At 43.9% G+C, this 20205-nt stretch overlaps 1 protein-coding gene across 1 annotated transcript in view; it reads left to right on the forward strand.

Moving 5' to 3' along the window:
- rapsn (receptor-associated protein of the synapse, 43kD) overlaps window positions 1-16770 on the forward strand; it is a 28659-nt gene extending 11889 nt beyond the window's left edge. The window contains exons 3-8 of the mRNA XM_055155768.1: window positions 3642-3800; window positions 9789-9887; window positions 10071-10193; window positions 11631-11684; window positions 14156-14355; window positions 16380-16770. Coding sequence (XP_055011743.1) covers window positions 3642-3800; window positions 9789-9887; window positions 10071-10193; window positions 11631-11684; window positions 14156-14355; window positions 16380-16452 — 708 coding nt within the window. The 3' untranslated portion in view covers window positions 16453-16770. The remainder of the gene's footprint in view (window positions 1-3641; window positions 3801-9788; window positions 9888-10070; window positions 10194-11630; window positions 11685-14155; window positions 14356-16379) is intronic.
- The last annotated feature ends 3435 nt before the right edge of the window (window positions 16771-20205 follow it).

Here is a 20205-nt window from a genome sequence, read left to right on the forward strand (position 1 = left end):
GAACAAAAGATCTGAGAAATGTTCAGAATGTTCAGGTGACTCCAGACACTGACGCTCACAGCTCTGTTTTGGGGGAGTGGTGTTTTCTAGCTCAGTTTAACCTGCAGATGTGATCTGATCCTGGACTCAGTCCTGGTTTGTGGTCCTGGGTTCAGGGTCCTGGTCCGGAGGAGGTGGATCTCTCAGAGAATATGTGAGCAATGTGTTGGGGCCGGAGTCCTGGGGTCCTGGTTGGGTTTGGAGTCGTCGTCGTGGTTGGAGTCCTGGTTGGAGTCCTGGTTGGAGTCCTGGTTGGAGTCCTGGTTGGAGTCCTGGTTGGAGTCCTGGTTGGAGTCCTGGTTGGAGTCCTGGTTGTGCCTCGTGTGCTTGGGTGTGTCTCAGATGGTTTATTGGCTGGTGTGTGTGTGATGTGTGTGATCCACAGGATAGAATGAATAACAGTATTAAGTGTAAGAGCCTGGAGTTGGTCTGGGGTTGGTCTGGAGTCGGTCTAGAGTCGGTTTGGAGTCGGTCTGGAGTCGGTCTGGAGTCGGTCAGGGGTTGGTCTGGAGTTGGTCTGGAGTTGGTCTCGGGTTGGTCTGGAGTTGGTCTCGGGTTGGTCTGGAGTTGGTCTGGGGTTCGTCTCGGGTTGGTCTGGAGTTGGTCTCGGGTTGGTCTCGGGTTGGTCTGGGGTCGGTCTGGAGGTTGGTCTGGAGTTGGTCTCGGGGTCTGGTCTGGAGTCGGTCTGGGGTCGGTCTGGGGTCGGTCTGGAGTCGGTCTGGAGTTGGTCTCGGGTTCTGGAGTTGGGTCTCGGGTTGGTCTGGAGTTGGTCTGGAGTTGGTCTCGGGTTGGTCTGGAGTTGGTCTGGAGTTGGTCTGGGTCGGTCTGGAGTTGGTCTGGAGGGTCTGGTCTGGAGTCGGTCTGGGGTCGGTCTGGAGTCGGTCTGGAGTCGGTCTCTGGGTTCGGGTCTGGGGTCGGGTCAGTCTGGAGTCTGGAGTTGGTCTGGAGTTGGTCTGGAGTTGGTCTGGAGTTGGTCTGGAGTCGGTCTGGGGTCGGTCTGGAGTCGGTCTGGTCGGTCTGGAGTCGGTCTGGAGTTGGTCTGGAGTCTGGAGTCTCTGGTCGTCTGGAGTCGGTCTGGAGTCTGGGTCTCGGTCTGGAGTTGGTCTGGAGTTGGTCTGGAGTCGGTCTGGAGTCGGTCTGGAGTCGGTCTGGAGTCTGGAGTTGGTCTGGAGTTGGTCTGGTTGGTCTGGAGTTGGTCTGGGGTGTGGTCTGGAGTCTGGTCTGGGTCTTGGGGTCGGTGGAGTCTGGTCTGGGGTCTCTGGAGTTGGTCTGGAGTTGGTCTGGAGTGGGTCGGTCTCTGGGGTCGGTCTGGGTCGGTCTGGGTCGGTCTGGAGTTCTCTGGGTCGGTCTCTGGAGTCGGTCTGGGTTGGTCTGGGTCTGGAGTTGGTCTGGAGTCCTTGGAGTTGGTCTGGAGTCGGTCTGGAGTCGGTCTGGGTCGGTCTGGAGTCGGTCTGGAGTCGGGTCTGGAGTCTGGAGTCTGGAGTCTGGAGTCGGGTCTCGGGTTGGTTCTCGGAGTTGGTCTGGAAGTTGGTCTGGAGTTGGTCTGGAGTTGGGTCTGGGTTGGTCTGGTTGGTCTGGAGTCTGGAGTCGGTCTGGAGTCTGGAGTCTGGAGTCTGGTCTGGAGTCTGGAGTCGGTCTGGGGTCTGGAGTCTGGAGTCGGTGGTCTCGGGTTTGGTCTGGTCTGGGGTCGGTCTGGAGTTGGTCTCGGGAGTGGTTAGTTGGTCTCGGGTTGGTCTGGAGTTGGTCTGGAGTTGGTCTCGGAGTTGGTGGGTCTGGGGTCGGTCTGGGTCGGTCTGAGTTGGTCTGGGAGTTGGTCTCGTCTGGAGTTGGTCGGTTGTCTGGTCAGTCTGGGGTCGGTCTGGGGGTCGGTCTGGAGTTGGTCTCGGTTCTCTGGGTTGGTCTCTCGGGTTCGGAGTTGGTCTGGTCTGGGTTGTCTGGTCTGGAGTTGGTCTCGGAGTTGGTCTGGAGTCGGTCTGGAGTCGGGTCTGGAGTCGGTCTGGAGTCTGGAGTCGGTCTGGGGTCGGTCTGGGTTGGTCTGGGTTCTGGGTCGGTCTGGAGTTGGTCGGGTCGGGTTTGGTCTGGAGTTGGTCTGGGTTGGTCTGGGGGTCTGGAGTTGGTCTGGAGTCGTCTGGGGTCCTTGGGTCTGGTCCTCGGTCTGGTCTGGGGTCTCGGTCTCTGGGGTCGGTCTGGGTTGGTCTCGGGTTGGTTCTGGAGTTGGTCTCTCGGGTTGGTCTGGTTGGTCTGGAGTTGGTCTCGGGTTGGTCTGGAGTTGGTCTGGAGTTGGTCTCGGGTTGGTCTGGAGTTGGTCTGGAGTTGGTCTCGGGGTTGGTCTGGAGTCGGTCTGGAGTCGGTCTGGGGTCGGAGTCGTCTCGGTCTGGGTTGGTCTGGAGTTGGTCTGGGTTGGTCTGGAGTTGGTCTGGTTGGTCTCGGGTTGGTCTGGAGTTGGTCTCGGGTTGGTCTGGAGTTGGTCTCGGGTTGGTCTGGAGTTGGTCTCGGGTTGGTCTGGAGTTGGTCTCGGGTTGGTCTCGGGTTGGTCTGGAGTTGGTCTGGAGTTGGTCTCGGGTCTGGGAGTTGGTCTCTGGAGTTGGTCTCTCTGGAGTTGGTCTGGGTCGTCTGGAGTCTCGGTCTCGGGTTGGTCTGGCTGGAGTCTGGAGTTGGTCTCTGGGTTGGTCTGGAGTTGGTCTCTGGTCTGGAGTTGGTCTGGGTTGGTCTCGGGAGTTGGTCTCGGGTTGGTCTGGAGTCGGTCTGGAGTCTCTTGGTCTGGGTTGGTCTGGGTTGTCTGGAGTCGGTCTGGAGTTGGTCTCGGTGGAGTTGGTCTCGGGTTGGGAGTCTGGAGTGGTCTCGGGTTGGTCTGGAGTTGGTCTGGGTTGGTCTGGAGTTGGTCTCGGGTCTGGGTTGGTCTGGTTGGTCTCGGGTCTGGAGTTGGTCTCGGGGTTCTGGTCTCTCTGGGGTCGGTCTGGAGTTGGTCTCGGGTTGGTCTGGAGTTGGTCTGGGGTTCATCTCGGGTTGGTCTGGAGAGAGGTTTTATCCAGTTCCTCCTGATGCTCACGGCTGCTTCTGTTTTCTGATGTGAATGAAGTGACACGGTACAAACATTTTACATTAAACTTTTATCCACTTTTTCTTGAGGGGAGTTAGTTTTGTTTCACACTGAGGTTAAAAACTCTCTGACTGTATTTGTATTTACACAGAGTTAAATAAGTTGTATTAATAAGAGTGACACGACACACTTGGATGAGTTGTGTGTTTTTGTGTTTTCAGGCGCTGCTCTCTTCTCTCTGGTGTGTGTTGATCTCAGGATCTGCAGATACTTTTAGTGTTTAGGGTCAGAGCTCAATAAACAACTTCACATGGACTAATGTGCCACTCGGGAATTTCACAGATGAATTTCAAAAATGGAAAATATGTCTCAGATTTCTTCTGTTCTTAGTCATTCCTAAAGCTCAGAGTGTCCTGTGTGCCCTGATGTGTGTGTTCTGGTGTGTGTACTCTGACGTGTGTGTGTCTCCCTCTGTGGTGTGTGTTCTGGTGTGTGTTTTGTTGTGTGTGTTCTGGTGTGTGTGTGTACTCTGACGTGTGTGTGTCTCTGTGTGTGTGCGCAGGACTACGAGAAGGCCTTGTTCTTCCCCTGCAAAGCAGCTGAACTGGTCAACGACTACGGCAAAGGCTGGAGTCTTAAGTACCGCGCCATGAGCCAGTACCACATGTCTGTGGCCTACAGGAAACTGGAGCGCCTGCCCGACGCCATGGAGTGCTGCGAGGTATGTGAGCGCGGCTGCGAGGTATGTGAGCGCGGCCCTGGCCCGCTGCTTTTCCTCTGAGTCTTACATAAGACCTGTAAATAAGAGCTGTAAGAGTCCTCACATTATTAAAGCTGCTCGGCGTGAGGACAGCTGCAGCTACAGCTGTTCTGGACCAGGAAAACTTAAAACCGCTTTATTAACACTCGGGGCATATTTCTGTCCGCTCTAAGTTTAAGACGGCTTTGGCACGAGGCGCTCAGACTGAGGTGATTTAAAATGAAGCCGGATGCATTTCCCGTTTGTGAAACCTGAGCCTCCAAACAACATTCACACAACAGGTCTGTGTCCAGGAGCCACAGTCTGTGTGTGTGTCTGTGTCTGTGTGTGTGTGTGTGTGTGTGTGTGTCTGTGTGTGTGTGTGTGTGTGTGTGTGTGTGTGTGTGTGTGTGTGTGTGTGTGTGTGTGTCTGTGTCTGTGTGTCTGTGTGTGTGTGTGTGTGTGTGTGTGTGTGTGTGTGTCTGTGTGTCTGTGTCTGTGTGTGTGTCTGTGTCTGTGTATGTGTGTGTGTGTGTGTCTGTGTGTGTCTGTGTGTGTGTGTCTGTGTGTGTCTGTGTGTGTGTCTGTGTGTCTGTGTGTGTGTGTCTGTGTCTGTGTATGTGTGTGTGTCTGTGTGTGTGTGTGTGTCTGTGTGTCTGTCTGTGTGTGTGTGTGTCTGTGTGTGTGTGTGTCTGTGTCTGTGTGTCTGTGGACCGGCCCCTGTTAGACTGTCTGTGCCTGCGGCCTCTGTAGAACTGTAACCTCTGTAGTCTGTAGTCTCTGTAGTCTCTGTAGCCTCTGTAGTCTCTGTAGTCTGTAGTCTGTAGTCTCTGTAGTGTCTGTAGTCTCTGTAGTCGTGTAGTCTCTGTAGTCTCTGTAGTCTCTGTAGTCTCTGTAGTCGTGTAGTCTCTGTAGTCTGTAGTCTGTAGTCTCTGTAGTCTCTGTAGTCTCTGTAGTCTCTGTAGTCTCTGTAGTCTCTGTAGTCTGTAGTCTCTGTAGTCGTGTAGTCTCTGTAGTCTGTAGTCTGTAGCTCTGTAGTCTGTAGTCTGTAGTCTCTGTAGTCTGTAGTCTCTGTAGTCTGTAGTCTCTGTAGTCTGTAGTCTCTGTAGTCGTGTAGTCTCTGTAGTCGTGTAGTCTCTGTAGTCTCTGTAGTCTGTAGTCTCTGTAGTCTCTGTAGTCTCTGTAGTCTCTGTAGTCTCTGTAGTCTCTGTAGTCTGTAGTCTCTGTAGTCTCTGTAGTCTGTAGTCTGTAGTCTGTAGTAGTCTCTGTAGTCTGTAGTCTGTAGTCTCTGTAGTCGTGTAGTCTGTAGTCTGTAGTCTCTGTAGTCTGTAGTCTCTGTAGTCTTGTAGTCTGTAGTCTCTGTAGTCGTCTGTAGTCTCTGTAGTCAGTGTAGTCTGTAGTCTCTGTAGTCTCTGTAGTCTCTGTAGTCTCTGTAGTCTGTAGTCTCTGTAGTCGTGTAGTCTCTGTAGTCTCTGTAGTCGTGTAGTCTCTGTAGTCTGTAGTCGTGTTGTCTCTGTAGTCTCTGTAGTCTTTGTAGTCTGTAGTCGTGTAGTCTCTGTAGTCTGTAGTCATGTTGTCTCTGTAGTCTCTGTAGTCTGTAGTCTCTGTAGTCGTGTAGTCTCTGTAGTCGTGTAGTCTGTGTAGTCTGTAGTCTCTGTAGTCTGTAGTCTCTGTAGTCTGTAGTCTCTGTAGTATTGTAATCTCTGTAGTCTGTAGTCTCTGTAGTCTCTGTAGTCTGTAGTCTCTCTGTAGTCTCTGTAGTCTGTAGTCGTGTAGCCTCTGTAGTCTCTGTAGTCGTGTAGTCTCTGTAGTCGTGTAGTCTCTGTAGTCTGTAGTCGTGTAGTCTCTGTAGTCTGTAGTCTCTGTAGTCTGTAGTCGTGTAGCCTCTGTAGTCTCTGTAGTCGTGTAGTCTCTGTAGTCTGTAGTCTCTGTAGTCTGTAGTCTCTGTAGTCGTGTCTCTGTAGTCTCTGTAGTCTGTAGTCTCTGTAGTAGTCTCTGTAGTCTGTAGTCTCTGTAGTCGTTGTCTCTGTAGTCTCTGTAGTCTCTGTAGTCTGTAGTCTCTGTCTCTGTAGTCTGTTTGTAGTCTCTGTAGTATTGTAATCTCTGTAGTCTGTAGTCTCTGTAGTCTGTAGTCTCTGTAGTCTGTAGTCTCTGTAGTCTCTGTAGTCTGTAGTCTCTGTAGTCTGTAGTCTGTAGTCTCTGTAGTCTGTAGTCTGTAGTCTGTAGTCTCTGTAGTCTCTGTAGTCTGTAGTCTCTGTAGTCATGTAGTCTGTGTAGTCTGTAGTCTCTGTAGTCTCTGTAGTCTCTGTAGTCGTAGTCTCTGTAGTCTGTAGTCTCTGTAGTCTGTAGTCTCTGTAGTCTGTAGTCTCTGTAGTCTGTAGTCTGTAGTCTCTGTAGTCTGTAGTCTCTGTAGTCTCTGTAGTCTCTGTAGTCTGTAGTCTGTAGCTGTAGTCTAGTCTCTGTAGTCTTGTAGTCTGTAGTCTGGTAGTGTAGTCTCTGTAGTCTCTGTAGTAGTCTGTAGTCTCTGTCTCTGTAGTCTCTGTAGTCTGTAGTCTGTAGTCTCTGTAGTCTGTAGTCTCTGTAGTCTGTGTCTCTGTAGTCTGTAGTAGTCGTCTGTAGTCTCTGTAGTCTAGTCTCTGTAGTCTGTAGTCTGTAGTCTGTTGTCTCTGTAGTCTGTAGTCTCTGTAGTCTGTAGTCTGTAGTCTCTGTAGTCTCTGTAGTCTCTGTAGTCTCTGTAGTAGTCTCTGTAGTCTGTAGTCTCTGTAGTCTGTAGTCTCTGTAGTCGTGTAGTCTGTAGTCTGTAGCTCTGTTCTGTAGTCTCTGTAGTCTCTAGTCTCTGTAGTATCGTAGTCTCTGTAGTCTGTAGTCTCTGTAGTCTGTAGTCTCTGTAGTCTGTAGTCTCTGTAGTAGTCTCTGTAGTCTGTAGTCTCTGTAGTCTGTAGTCTCTGTAGTCTGTAGTAGTCTGTAGTCTCTGTAGTCGTGTAGTCTCTGTAGTCTCTGTAGTCGTGTAGTCTCTGTAGTCTCTGTAGTCGTGTAGTCTCTGTAGTCTGTAGTAGTCTCTGTAGTCTGTAGTCTTTGTAGTCTGTAGTCTCTGTAGTCTCTGTAGTCTCTGTAGTCTCTGTAGTCTGTAGTCTGTAGTCTCTGTAGTCTCTCTGTAGTCTCTTAGTCGTAGTCTCTGTAGTCTGTAGTCTCTGTAGTCTCTGTAGTCTCTGTAGTCCTCTGTAGTCTCTCTGTAGTCTGTAGTCTCTGTAGTCTCTGTAGTCTCTGTAGTCTCTGTAGTCTGTAGTCTGTAGTCTGTAGTCTCTGTAGTCTCTGTAGTCTCTGTAGTCTCTGTAGTCTGTAGTCTGTAGTCTGTAGTCTCTGTAGTCGTAGTAGTCTCTGTAGTCTGTAGTCTGTAGTCTCTGTAGTCTGTAGTCTGTGTAGTCTCTGTAGTATCTGTAGTCTCTGTAGTCTGTAGTCTCTGTAGTCTCTGTAGTCTCTGTAGTCTCTCTGTAGTCAGTCTCTGTAGTCTCTGTAGTCTGTAGTCTCTGTAGTCTCTGTAGTCTCTGTAGTCTGTAGTCTCTGTAGTCTGTAGTCTCTGTAGTCTCTGTAGTCTCTGTAGTCTCTGTAGTCGTGTAGTCTCTGTAGTCTGTAGTCTCTGTAGTCTCTGTAGTCTCTGTAGTCTTGTAGTCTCTGTAGTCGTGTAGTCTCTGTAGTCTCTGTAGTCTGTAGTCTCTCTGTAGTCTCTCTGTAGTCTCTCTGTAGTCTGTAGTCTCTGTAGTCTCTGTAGTCTGTAGTCTCTGTAGTCTCTGTGTAGTCTCTGTAGTCTGTAGTCTGTAGTAGTCTCTGTAGTCTCTGTAGTCGTGTAGTCTGTAGTCTCTGTAGTCTCTGTAGTCTCTCTGTAGTCTCTGTAGTCTCTGTAGTCTCTGTAGTCGTGTAGTCTCTGTAGTCTGTAGTCTGTAGTCTGTAGTCTGTAGTCTCTGTAGTCTCTGTAGTCTGTAGTCTCTGTAGTCTGTAGTCTCTGTAGTCGTGTAGTCTCTGTAGTCTGTAGTCTCTGTAGTCTGTAGTCTCTGTAGTCTCTGTAGTCTGTAGTCTCTGTAGTCTCTCTGTAGTCAGTGTAGTCTCTGTAGTCGTGTAGTCTCTGTAGTCTCTGTAGTCTCTGTAGTCTGTAGTAGTCTCTGTAGTCTGTAGTCTCTGTAGTCTCTCTGTAGTCTCTGTAGTCTGTAGTCTGTAGTCTGTAGTCTCTGTAGTCTCTGTAGTCTGTAGTCTCTGTAGTCTCTGTAGTCTCTGTAGTCTCTGTAGTCTCTGTAGTCTCTGTAGTCTCTGTAGTCTGTAGCCTCTGTAGTCTCTGTAGTCTGTAGTCTCTGTAGTCTCTGTAGTCTCTGTAGTCTCTGTAGTCTCTGTAGTCTGTAGTCTGTAGTCTGTAGTCGTGTAGTCTCTGTAGTCTCTGTAGTCTCTGTAGTCTGTAGTCTCTGTAGTCGTAGTCTCTGTAGTTCTGTAGTCTGTAGTCTGTAGTCTGTAGTCTCTGTTAGTCTCTGTAGTCTGTAGTCTCTGTAGTCTGTAGTCTCTGTAGTCTGTAGTCTCTGTAGTCTGTAGTCTCTGTAGTCTGTAGTCTGTAGTCTGTAGTCTCTGTAGTCTGTAGTCTCTGTAGTCTGTAGTCTCTGTAGTCTCTGTAGTCTGTAGTCTCTCTGTAGTCTCTGTAGTCTGTAGTCTCTGTAGTCTCTGTAGTCTGTAGTCTCTGTAGTCTCTAGTCTCTGTAGTCTCTGTAGTAGTCTGTAGTCTCTGTAGTCTCTGTAGTCTCTCTGTAGTGTAGTCTCTGTAGTCTCTGTAGTCTCTGTAGTCTGTAGTCTCTGTAGTCTCTGTAGTCTTGTAGTCTCTGTAGTCTGTAGTCTCTCTGTAGTCTTCTGTAGTCTGTAGTCCTCTGTAGTCTCTGTAGTCTCTGTAGTCTGTAGTCTCTGTAGTCTGTAGTCTCTGTAGTCTCTGTAGTCTGTAGTCTCTGTAGTCTGTAGCCTCTGTAGTCTCTGTAGTCTGTAGCCTCTGTAGTCTCTGTAGTCTGTAGCCTCTGTAGTCTCTGTAGTCTCTGTAGTCTGTAGTCTCTGTAGTCTCTGTAGTCTGTAGTCTGTAGTCTCTTGTAGTCTGTAGTCTCTAGTCTTCTGTAGTCTCTGTAGTCTCTGTAGTCTGTAGTCTCTGTAGTCTCTCTGTAGTCTGTAGTCTCCTGTAGTCTGTAGTCTCTGTAGTCTCTGTAGTCTCTGTAGTCTGTAGTCTCTGTAGTCTCTGTAGTCCTCTGTAGTCTCTGTAGTCTGTGTAGTCTCTGTAGTAGTAGTCTGTAGTCTGTAGTCTCTGTAGTCTCTGTAGTCTCTCTGTAGTCTGTAGTCTCTGTAGTAGTTCTGTAGCCTCTGTAGTGTCTCTAGTAGTTGTAGTCTCTGTAGTCTCTGAGTAGTCTCTCTGTAGTCTCTGTAGTCTGTAGCCTCTGTAGTCTCTGTAGTCTGTAGCCTCTGTAGTCTCTGTAGTTTGTAGTCTCTGTAGTCTCTGTAGTATTGTAGTCTCTGTAGTCTCTGTAGTCTCTGTAGTCTCTTGTCTCTGTAGTCTGTTGTCTCTGTAGTCTGTAGTCTCTGTAGTCTCTGTAGTATTGTAGTCTCTGTAGTCTCTGTAGTCTCTGTAGTCTCTTGTCTCTTGTCTCTGTAGTCTCTTGTCTCTGTAGTCTGTAGTCTCTGTAGTCTCTGTAGTCTCTGTAGTCTCTGTAGTCTTGTAGTCTCTCTGTAGTCTCTGTAGTCTCTGTAGTCTCTTAGTCTCTGTAGTCTGTGTCTCTGTCTGTAGTCTCTGTAGTCTCTGTAGTATTGTAGTCTCTGTAGTCTCTGTAGTCTCTGTAGTCTCTTGTCTCTTGTCTCTGTAGTCTCTTGTCTCTGTAGTCTGTAGTCTCTGTAGTCTCTGTAGTATTGTAGTCTCTGTAGTCTTTTTCAAGTTCCTGAGTCTCTGTTTCTCTGTTTTCAGGAGTCTATGAAGATCGCGCTGCAGCACGGAGATCGCCCCCTGCAGGCGCTCTGTCTGCTCAACTTCGCAGACATTCACCGCTGCAGACGAGACGTGGACGTACGGCTCACTTTTTATTACACACATAATTCTGCTCAGATTAAAGCTGCACTGTGTAACTTTTCTAATGGAGGACAAGTAATATAACGTATGTATGGACTCGAGCAGGAAAAGTTCCACAGTGCGTCTTTCAGACAAGTTCTGTCTAAAGTTCTCATCTGTCCGTTGTCCTTCCCGTCACAGAAAGCATTCCCTCGGTACGAGTCGGCTCTGGGCATCATGACGGAGATCGGGAATCGTCTGGGACAGGTCCACGTCTACCTGGGAGTCGGGAAGTGCTGGCTCCTGCAGAAGGACCACGACAAGGTCTGGAGACACCGTGTGGGACAGACAGGGACAGAGACAGAGACAGAGACAGGGACAGGGACAGAGACAGGGACAGAGACAGAGACAGGGACAGGGACAGAGACAGAGACAGGGACAGGGACAGAGACAGGGACAGAGACAGAGACAGGACAGGGACAGGGACAGAGACGGGGACAGAGACAGGGGACAGAGGACAGGGACAGAGAGACAGGGGACAGGGGACAGGGACAGAGACAGGGACAGGGACAGGGACAGAGACAGGGACAGGGAACAGGACAGAGACAGGGACAGGACAGGGACAGAGGGACAGGGACAGAGACAGAGACAGGGACAGGACAGAGACAGGGACAGACAGAGGACAGAGACAGAGACAGGAGACAGGACAGGGACAGGGACAGAGACAGGGACAGAGACAGACAGGGGCAGGGACAGAGACAGGGGCAGGGACAGAGACAGGGACAGGGACAGAGACAGGGACAGGGAGACAGGGACAGGGACAGAGGACAGACAGGGAGAGACAGGGACAGAGACAGGGGCAGGGACAGAGACAGGGGCAGGGACAGGGACAGAGACAGGGGCAGAGACAGACAGAGACAGGGACAGGGGCAGGGACAGAGACAGGGGCAGGACAGAGACAGGGGCAGGGACAGAGGACAGAGACAGAGACAGGGACAGGGACAGACAGACAGGGACAGAGACAGGGACAGGGACAGACAGAGACAGGGACAGGGACAGGGACAGAGACAGGGACAGGGACAGGGACAGAGACAGGGACAGGGCAGGGACAGAGACAGGGGCACAGGGGCAGGGACAGAGAGGACAGGGGCAGGGACAGAGACAGGGACAGAGACAGGACAGAGACAGGGACAGAGGGGACAGAGGACAGGGGCAGGACAGAGACAGGGACAGAGACAGAGGACAGAGACAGGCAGGGACAGGGACAGAGACAGAGACAGGGACAGCAGGGACAGGACAGAGACAGAGACAGGGGCAGGGACAGGGTGACTTGGTTCTATAGTAATTCTCATGTGAAGTTTTGTGAAGTTTGGCCCCCCTCAGCTCATACAGTGACTCTCACGTTCTCTCACGTTCTGTCACGTTCTCTCACGTTCTGTCACGTTCTGTCACGTTCTCTCACGTTCTGTCACGTTCTCTCACGTTCTGTCACGTTCTGTCACGTTCTCTCACGTTCTGTCACGTTCTGTCACGTTCTCTCACGTTCTCTCACGTTCTCTCACGTTCTCTCACGTTCTGTCACGTTCTCTCACGTTCTCTCACGTTCTCACGTTCTCTCACGTTCTCTCTCGTTCACGTTCTGTCACGTTCTGTCACGTTCTCTCACGTTCTGTCACGTTCTGTCACGTTCTCTCACGTTCTCTCACGTTCTCTCACGTTCTCTCACGTTCTGTTGTTCTTTTGTTTTCTCTTTTTCTTTAGGCCCTGGATTCTCTTCAGCGAGCGCAGCAGCTCGCAGACGCCATCGGAAACAAGGTCCAGTGTGTCACACCACATACTTTTATTTATACTATATAAATATATAAAGTATATAAAGTATATATATGAAGTATGTACCCAGCAGAAAGTGGACTCTGACAGAGTCAGTTTGAACATTTCCTCAGTGTTTATCTGAGTCACTCTGTTCTAGAGTTAATTTAACATTTGCGTAAATGTTCATGAAGTAAAACTGGACCAAAGTTCCTGTTTAACTCCAAATCCAGAGTTATATGAACGTTTAGAGAGTAAACAGATAACACTTTGTAGAGTTATCTTGATTTAACTAAAGGGAGTTTGAAGTCAAATTAACACTAAGAGAAGTTAAATTAACTTCAACCAAATCAACTCTGACAAATCACCCCAACTCCAACACACATTTAACAAAGAGTTCAAATCACACTTTTTGAGTTCAAAACAACTCTGAAATATTTCACTCTGAAATTTTAACCCTCCAGTTTCTGCTGTGTAAAGTATACAGAGTATATAAAGTATACAGAGTATATAAAGTATACAGAGTATATAATGTATACAGAGTGTATAAAGTACATATGTTATATAAAGTACATATAAGTTATATAAAGTACATATAAGTTATATAGAGTATATATGAGTTATATAAAGTATATATAAGTTATATAAAGTATATATGAGTATATATAAAGTATATATGAGTTATATAAGTATATATTATATAAGTAGTTATATAAAGTATATATAAGTATATATAGTTAGTATATAAAGTACATATGAGTTATATATAAAGTATATATGAGTTATATAAAGTATATATAAGTTATATAAAGTTATATAATAGTATATATTATATAGTTATATAAATACATATGAGTTATATAAAGTATATATAAAGTATATAGTATATAAAAGTATATATGAGTTATATAAAGTACATATGAGTTATATAAAGTATATATGAGTTATATAAAGTATATATAAGTATATATAAAGTACATATGAGTATATAAAGTATATATATAGTATATAAGTTATATATAAGTTATATAAAGTTATATAAAGTATATATGAGTTATATAGTTATATAAAGTATATATGAGTTATATAAAGTTATATATAAGTTATATAAAGTACATATGAGTTATATAAAGTATATATGAGTTATATATATAGTATATATAAGTTATATAAAGTATATATGAGTTATATAAAAGTATATGAGTTATATAAAGTATATATGAGTTATATAAAGTACATATATAGTATATATAAAGTAATATATATTATATAATAGTATATATGAGTTATATAAAGTATATATAAAGTTATATAAAGTACATATGAGTTATATATATATATAGTATATATGAGTTATATAAAGTACATATGAGTTATATAAAGTATATATGAGTTATATAAAGTATATATATGTATAGTTATATAAAGTATATATGAGTTATATAAAGTATATATATGAGTTATATAAAGTATATATGAGTTATATAAAGTATATATGAGTTATATATGAGTTATATAAAGTACATATGAGTTATATATAATAGTACATATGAGTTATATAAAAGTATATATGAGTTATATATATATAGTATATATGAGTTATATAAAGTACATATGAGTTATATATAAGTTATATATATGAGTTATATAAAGTATATATGAGTTATATAAAGTATATATGAGTTATATAAAGATATATATGAGTATATATAAATAGTATATATGAGTTATATAAAGTATACATATGAGTTATATAAAGTATATATGAGTTATATAAAAGTACATATGAGTTATATAAAGTACATATGAGTTATATAAAGTACATATGAGTTATATAAAGTACATATGAGTTATATAAAGTATAATATGAGTTATATAAAAGTACATATATGAGTTATATAAAGTTATATGAGTTATATAAAGTATATATTATATAAAAGTATATATGAGTTATATAAAGTACATATGAGTATATAAAAGTATATATATGAGTATATATAAAGTACATATGAGTTATATAAAGTAATATATGAGTTATATAAAGTACATATGAGTTATATAAAGTATATATGAGTTATATAAAGTACATATGAGTTATATAAAGTATATATGAGTTATATAAAGTACATATGAGTTATATAAAGTATATATGAGTTATATAAAGTACATATGAGTTATATAAAGTACATATGAGTTATATAAAGTATATATGAGTTATATAAAGTACATATGAGTTATATAAAGTACATATGAGTTATATAAAGTATATATGAGTTATATAAAGTATATATGAGTTATATAAAGTATATATGAGTTATATAAAGTATATATGAGTTATATAAAGTATATATGAGTTATATAAAGTACATATGAGTTATATAAAGTACATATGAGTTATATAAAGTATATATGAGTTATATAGAGTCCACTGAGTCAGGTGGATGCAGGTGTGTGACAGATGTTTGTGTGGACCACAGTTGTCCACGCTGAAGGTCCACTGCATCAGTGAGAACATCTACAGGAGCCGCGGGCAGCAGGACGAGCTCCGGGAGCAGGTGGTCAAGTTCCTTCAGTGTGTGGAGGAGCTGGAGCTTTACTGCGGCATGTGCGGCGAGAGCATCGGAGACCGAGACCAGAAGCTCCAGGCTCTGCCCTGCTCGCACATCTTCCACCTCAAGTGAGTACGAGACCCCGCCCCCTCCAAACTGTGTATGAGACCCCGCCCCCACAAACCCGAGTACAGGACCCCGCCCCCGCCAAACTCTGTACGAGACCCCGCCCCCACGAACCTGAGTACAAGACCCCGCCCCCGCCAAACTGTGTACGAGACCACGCCCCCACAAACCTGAGTACGAGACCCCGCCCCCGCCAAACTGTGTACGAGACCCCGCCCCTGTGAAACTGTGTACGAGACCCCGCCCCCGTGATATATAGACATAATATAAAACATGAGGAGTGTAGTTTTGCAGCTGATTGTTCCTTTGACTCTTTAATCCCAAACCAGAAGGTGAGAGGAAAGAGTTCACAGTTCTAAACATGTAGGAGCCGTAAAGTCATGGAAAATTCACTGTAGTCATGGAAAAGTCATGGAAAATTCACTGTAGTCATGGAAAAGTCATGGAAAATTCACTGTAGTCATGGAAAAGTCATGGAAAATTCACTGTAGTCATGGAAAAGTCATGGAAAATTCATGTGAGGTCAGTGAAACAGGGAACTCTGTTTGATTAAATCATTTTGAGCAGCATTAACGTTTAAGTGCAGTACAGGTTAGTGGCCACTCGAGGGCGCTCTGCAGTGGCTCCAATTTTTTATCTGGTGAAATTTGTTGCTATAAAAATCTTATTTCTTAACATAAAAAATCCAAAGCAGCTCCGTCGTATAAAACAGACCCACAGTGTTTGTGCTGGAGCTGTGAAGTGTCCAGTCCCAACATGGCCGCCGTTCTGTTGGGCCCTCAGACTGTTTATATAAATCCAGTCCACTTTAATTCTGCAGAACATTTCATAAACAAACAGTTTCCAAAAGTAAAATACAAAATAATAACAACAATAATAATATAAAGATAAAATTAAACAAATAAAACCAATAAAATAAATAAATTAAACTCACAGAGGAAAATGGACGTTTGCTTTTCGTGTTCCAAACAGAAGTTCACATGTGGCTCTTCTGGCTCTTCTGGCTCCTTCTCCAGTCACTTACATTAAAACTGTGGCTCTTGTTTGTGATACAGAGACTGGCTCCAGATTCTCCCTGTGACTGATCATCTCGAGCTGCAGATGTGGACGACGTCATGTTCACTTAGAACTCGTCTTTAAACACGTCTGTGGTCTGAACGAGCTCCAAAGAAACAAACTGAGATCGTCTGAAAACTCAAGACACACGAGTCACAAAAACAAAACAAAAACAAAAAGATCATGTTTTCAGGAGCCTGAGGTCAGAGCGAAGGTTCATGCTCCTGTTCAGAGACTCGGTGAAGAACAGATCTGATGACCTGGTGGATTCAGATGAGTCAGGTCGTTCAGGTCGTGTTGGGTTCAAATAAAGATCAGATTAAAGGTTGTATGGAGGATTTTTTTTTTTCAGTTTCAAATTATCAATGAAAGTTTAAAATACCATTACAGAGCTGCAGTAGCCTTGTAATTATGATGACCAAAAAAAAAAAAAAAAGAATGAAAATCTATGAACTGTGGACTTAGTGAGGCTAGATAAACATCAGCCAATAGAAAACAAGGTTGCCTCATTTTCTAATGGCTGTTAGGTTGTCAATCAAACTCTTTACATTTCTAGGGTAACTATGCAGCGGTTCTTAGAGGCTTTTTCTACTTGTAGCTTCCTCGCAGTTCGCACAAAGTTTGTTGCGATGCCGGATGAGAATCCACGACCAGTTCTCCACAAAAGAAAGTCAGTTTTTGAGGTCGCTGAAAGAAGAAAAGAATGAGAAAAGGAGCGAAGACAAACTGAGGTGATTCTTGGAGATTCCTTTCAGCGATTGTGCGACTGAAGCAGACAAAGGGTCTAAAAACTGAGGTGTCGGTCTCCAAATGATTTCTAGAGGAACATTTGAAAAAGGCCTGTCGCTGTATTTCTCTTTCCTTAAAAAATCCTCTATACAACCTTTAAGTGTGAGAAAGCGTCAGACAGAGCAGTGCCTGTGGTTAGCATCACAAACATCTCCTCATGGTTTCCTCCGTGTGTCTGCAGGTGTCTGGAGACCAACGGCACGAAGGGCTGCCCCAAGTGTTTCAAGTCGTCGCTGAAGCCCGGGTTCGTGTGAGGTTTTCGGGGCGTGTCTCCTGGACGTGCCTGACGGGGGCGCCGCGGAGCCGGACTCGGACCCGGCCTCGGACCCGGCTCGGTCTGCGGAGGTCCGGCCCGAGACTGTGGACAGCAGCTCGACTGAACCCGGCGCTCACAAGGACTGAAGTGTCTCGCACACAGAGCTGGGGTCTCTATGTTCAGAGGAAAAAAGCATTTACACGTTTATTTTGGAGATTTCACTTTGCCTCCGAGCGACACTGCACCACACGATTTTCAAATCACAAAACACACAAAACACACAAAACACACAAAAGACACAAAAAACACAAAAAACACAAAAACACAAAAAACACAAAAACACACAAAACACACAAAAGACACAAAAAACACAAAAAACACAAAAGACACAAAAGACACAAAAAACAAAAAACACAAAACACAAAACACACAAAACACACAAAACACACAAAAGACACAAAAGACACAAAACACACAAAAGACACAAAAGAGTGAGATGAGAAGAGAACGAATCCTCTCACACCAAAGTCCCACAAACTGAAAACTCTTTAACTCTGATGTTCAGAGCTTCACTTGTTTCTGTTTCAGGTGATTCTAGTTCCTCCTTCACTGTGATTCGTCGTCGATGCTTCTGGTTCATGTTTTTCTGTGTAAATGAAGAAGAATTTCTCCACAACGATCAAGAGAAGAAAGAACAAAACTTAAAGGAAACAACGAGTCACATTAGTCACACGACAAACTCAACTCATGTTCTGATCCTGAAGGAAACAGAAGGAACTTGTTCATTCAGACTCGTTCTTGATCTGATGATGTGGAGATTCACACAGACACAGATTTGTGACGTTTAAATTCTCCACGTCTCCAGGAGCAGAACATGAGTGGAGTTTGTCCTGTGTGTGTGTGTTTGTGTGTGTGTGTGTGTGTGTGTGTGTGTGTGTGTGTGTGTGTGTGTGTGTTGTGTGTGTGTTGTGTGTTGTGTGACTCGTTTCTTTAAGTTTTGTTCTTTCTTCTCTTGATCGTTGTGGAGAAATTGTTCATGAAGAATGTTTCTCCTTTGTGGAGTTTGTGGAGTTGAAGATTTGGTGATGGAGCAAATTTATGAAACTGCTGGAGAAAACGACACACACTTACACACACACTTACACACACACTTACACACACTTACACACATTTACACACATTTACACACATTTACACACTTACACACCCTTACACACACTTACACACACACTTACACACACACTTACACACACACTTACACACACTTACACACATTTACACACATTTACACACACTTACACACCCTTACACACACACTTACACACACTTACACACACACTTACACACACACTTACACACACTTACACACACTTACACACATTTACACACATTTACACACACTTACACACCCTTACACACACTTACACACACACTTACACACACTTACACACACACTTACACACACTTACACACATTTACACACATTTACACACACATTTACACACACTTACACACCTTACACACACACTTACACACACACTTACACACACACTTACACACACTTACACACACTTACACACACACATTTACACACATTTACACACACACACATTTTACACACACTTACACACACTTACACACACACTTACACACACACACTTACACACACTTACACACACACTTACACACACTTTACACACATTTACACACACATTTACACACACACTTACACACACTTACACACACTTACACACACACTTACACACACTTACACACACACTTACACACACTTACACACACTTACACACACTTACACACACATTTACACACATTTACACACACTTACACACACTTACACACACACTTACACACACTTACACACACACACACATTACACACACATTTACACACATTTACACACATTTACACACACTTACACACACACTTACACACACTTACACACACACTTACACACACTTACACACACTTACACACATTTACACACATTTACACACACTTACACACCCTTACACACACACTTACACACACACTTACACACACTTACACACATTTACACACATTTACACACACTTACACACACACACACTTACACACACACACACATTACACACACACTTACACACACTTACACACATTTACACACATTTACACACACTTACACACCCTTACACACACATTTACACACACACTTACACACACTTACACACATTTACACACATTTACACACACTTACACACACTTACACACACTTACACACACACTTACACACACTTACACACATTTACACACACTTACACACCCTTACACACACTTACACACACTTACACACACACTTACACACACACTTACACACATTTACACACACACACACACTTACACACATTTACACACACACTTACACACATTTACACACACACTTACACACATTTACACACACACACACATTACACACACTTTACACACACACTTACACACACTTACACACACATTTACACACACTTACACACACATTTACACACACTTACACACACATTTACACACACATTTACACACACATTTACACACATTTACACACACATTTACACACACATTTACACACACTTACACACATTTACACACATTTACACACACATTTACACACACTTACACATTTACACACACTTACACACACATTTACACACACTTACACACACATTTACACACACTTACACACACATTTACACACACACTTTACACACACATTTACACACACATTTACACACACACTTACACACATTTACACACACATTTACACACACTTACACACATTTACACACACATTTACACACACACTTACATTTACACACACATTTACACACACACTTACATTTACACACATTTACGCACACATTTACACACACATTTATGCACACATTTACGCACACATTTACGCACACATTTACACACACATTTACACACACATTTACACACATTTACACACACATTTGCACACATTTACACACACATTTACACACACATTTGCACACATTTACACACACATTTACACACATTTACACACACATTTACACACACATTTACACAGAAAAATATGAACCTGAAGTTCCATAAACCTACAGTGAGACACTTTAGACCAGGCATGTCCAAACTATGGCCCGGGGGCCAAATGTGGCCCTCAGACAAATTTTTCTTGGCTCTCAGACGTCCAGTTGAATTGGCCCAAATTACTTTGCAATAATTAAAAAATATTTTTTTACTGCAAGTTTTTTGAAAATCTACCTTGATAAAGCCGATATTGAATATTTAGTGTTTGGTTTGAAGGATCTGAGCAGGAATAAAGACTGAGGCTCATTCTCATGTGTTAAACCTGCACAGATTTCAATTATTCACTGTACTGAGCATCAGTCTACGGCCCTCGATCCACCTCTGCTTCATCTGGGTTTAGATTTGTGGCCCTTGTTAAAAAAAAAGTTTGGACACCTCTGGTTTAGACGATGTGAAAAAGGTTTATAATAATTGAATTCTTGTTCTGGAGTTTCACAGTGATGAAACAAGGAAATGAAATCTTCTGAATGCAAAAAACTTCTCCAAGTGTTTCATAAAACAAATAACAGACTGATGAAGAACACAAGAAACAATCATGAAACAGACACGATTTACTCGAGCTTCTCACTGAACAAAGACGTTTAAAAACACAAATAAAACATGTTTTAGTAAAATGAGTAAAAAGCTA

This window comes from Boleophthalmus pectinirostris, unplaced genomic scaffold (genome assembly GCF_026225935.1).
Source record: "Boleophthalmus pectinirostris isolate CB_2022bp ecotype Guang Dong unplaced genomic scaffold, ASM2622593v1 HiC_scaffold_2, whole genome shotgun sequence".
NCBI classification, from domain to species: Eukaryota; Metazoa; Chordata; class Actinopteri; order Gobiiformes; family Gobiidae; genus Boleophthalmus; species Boleophthalmus pectinirostris.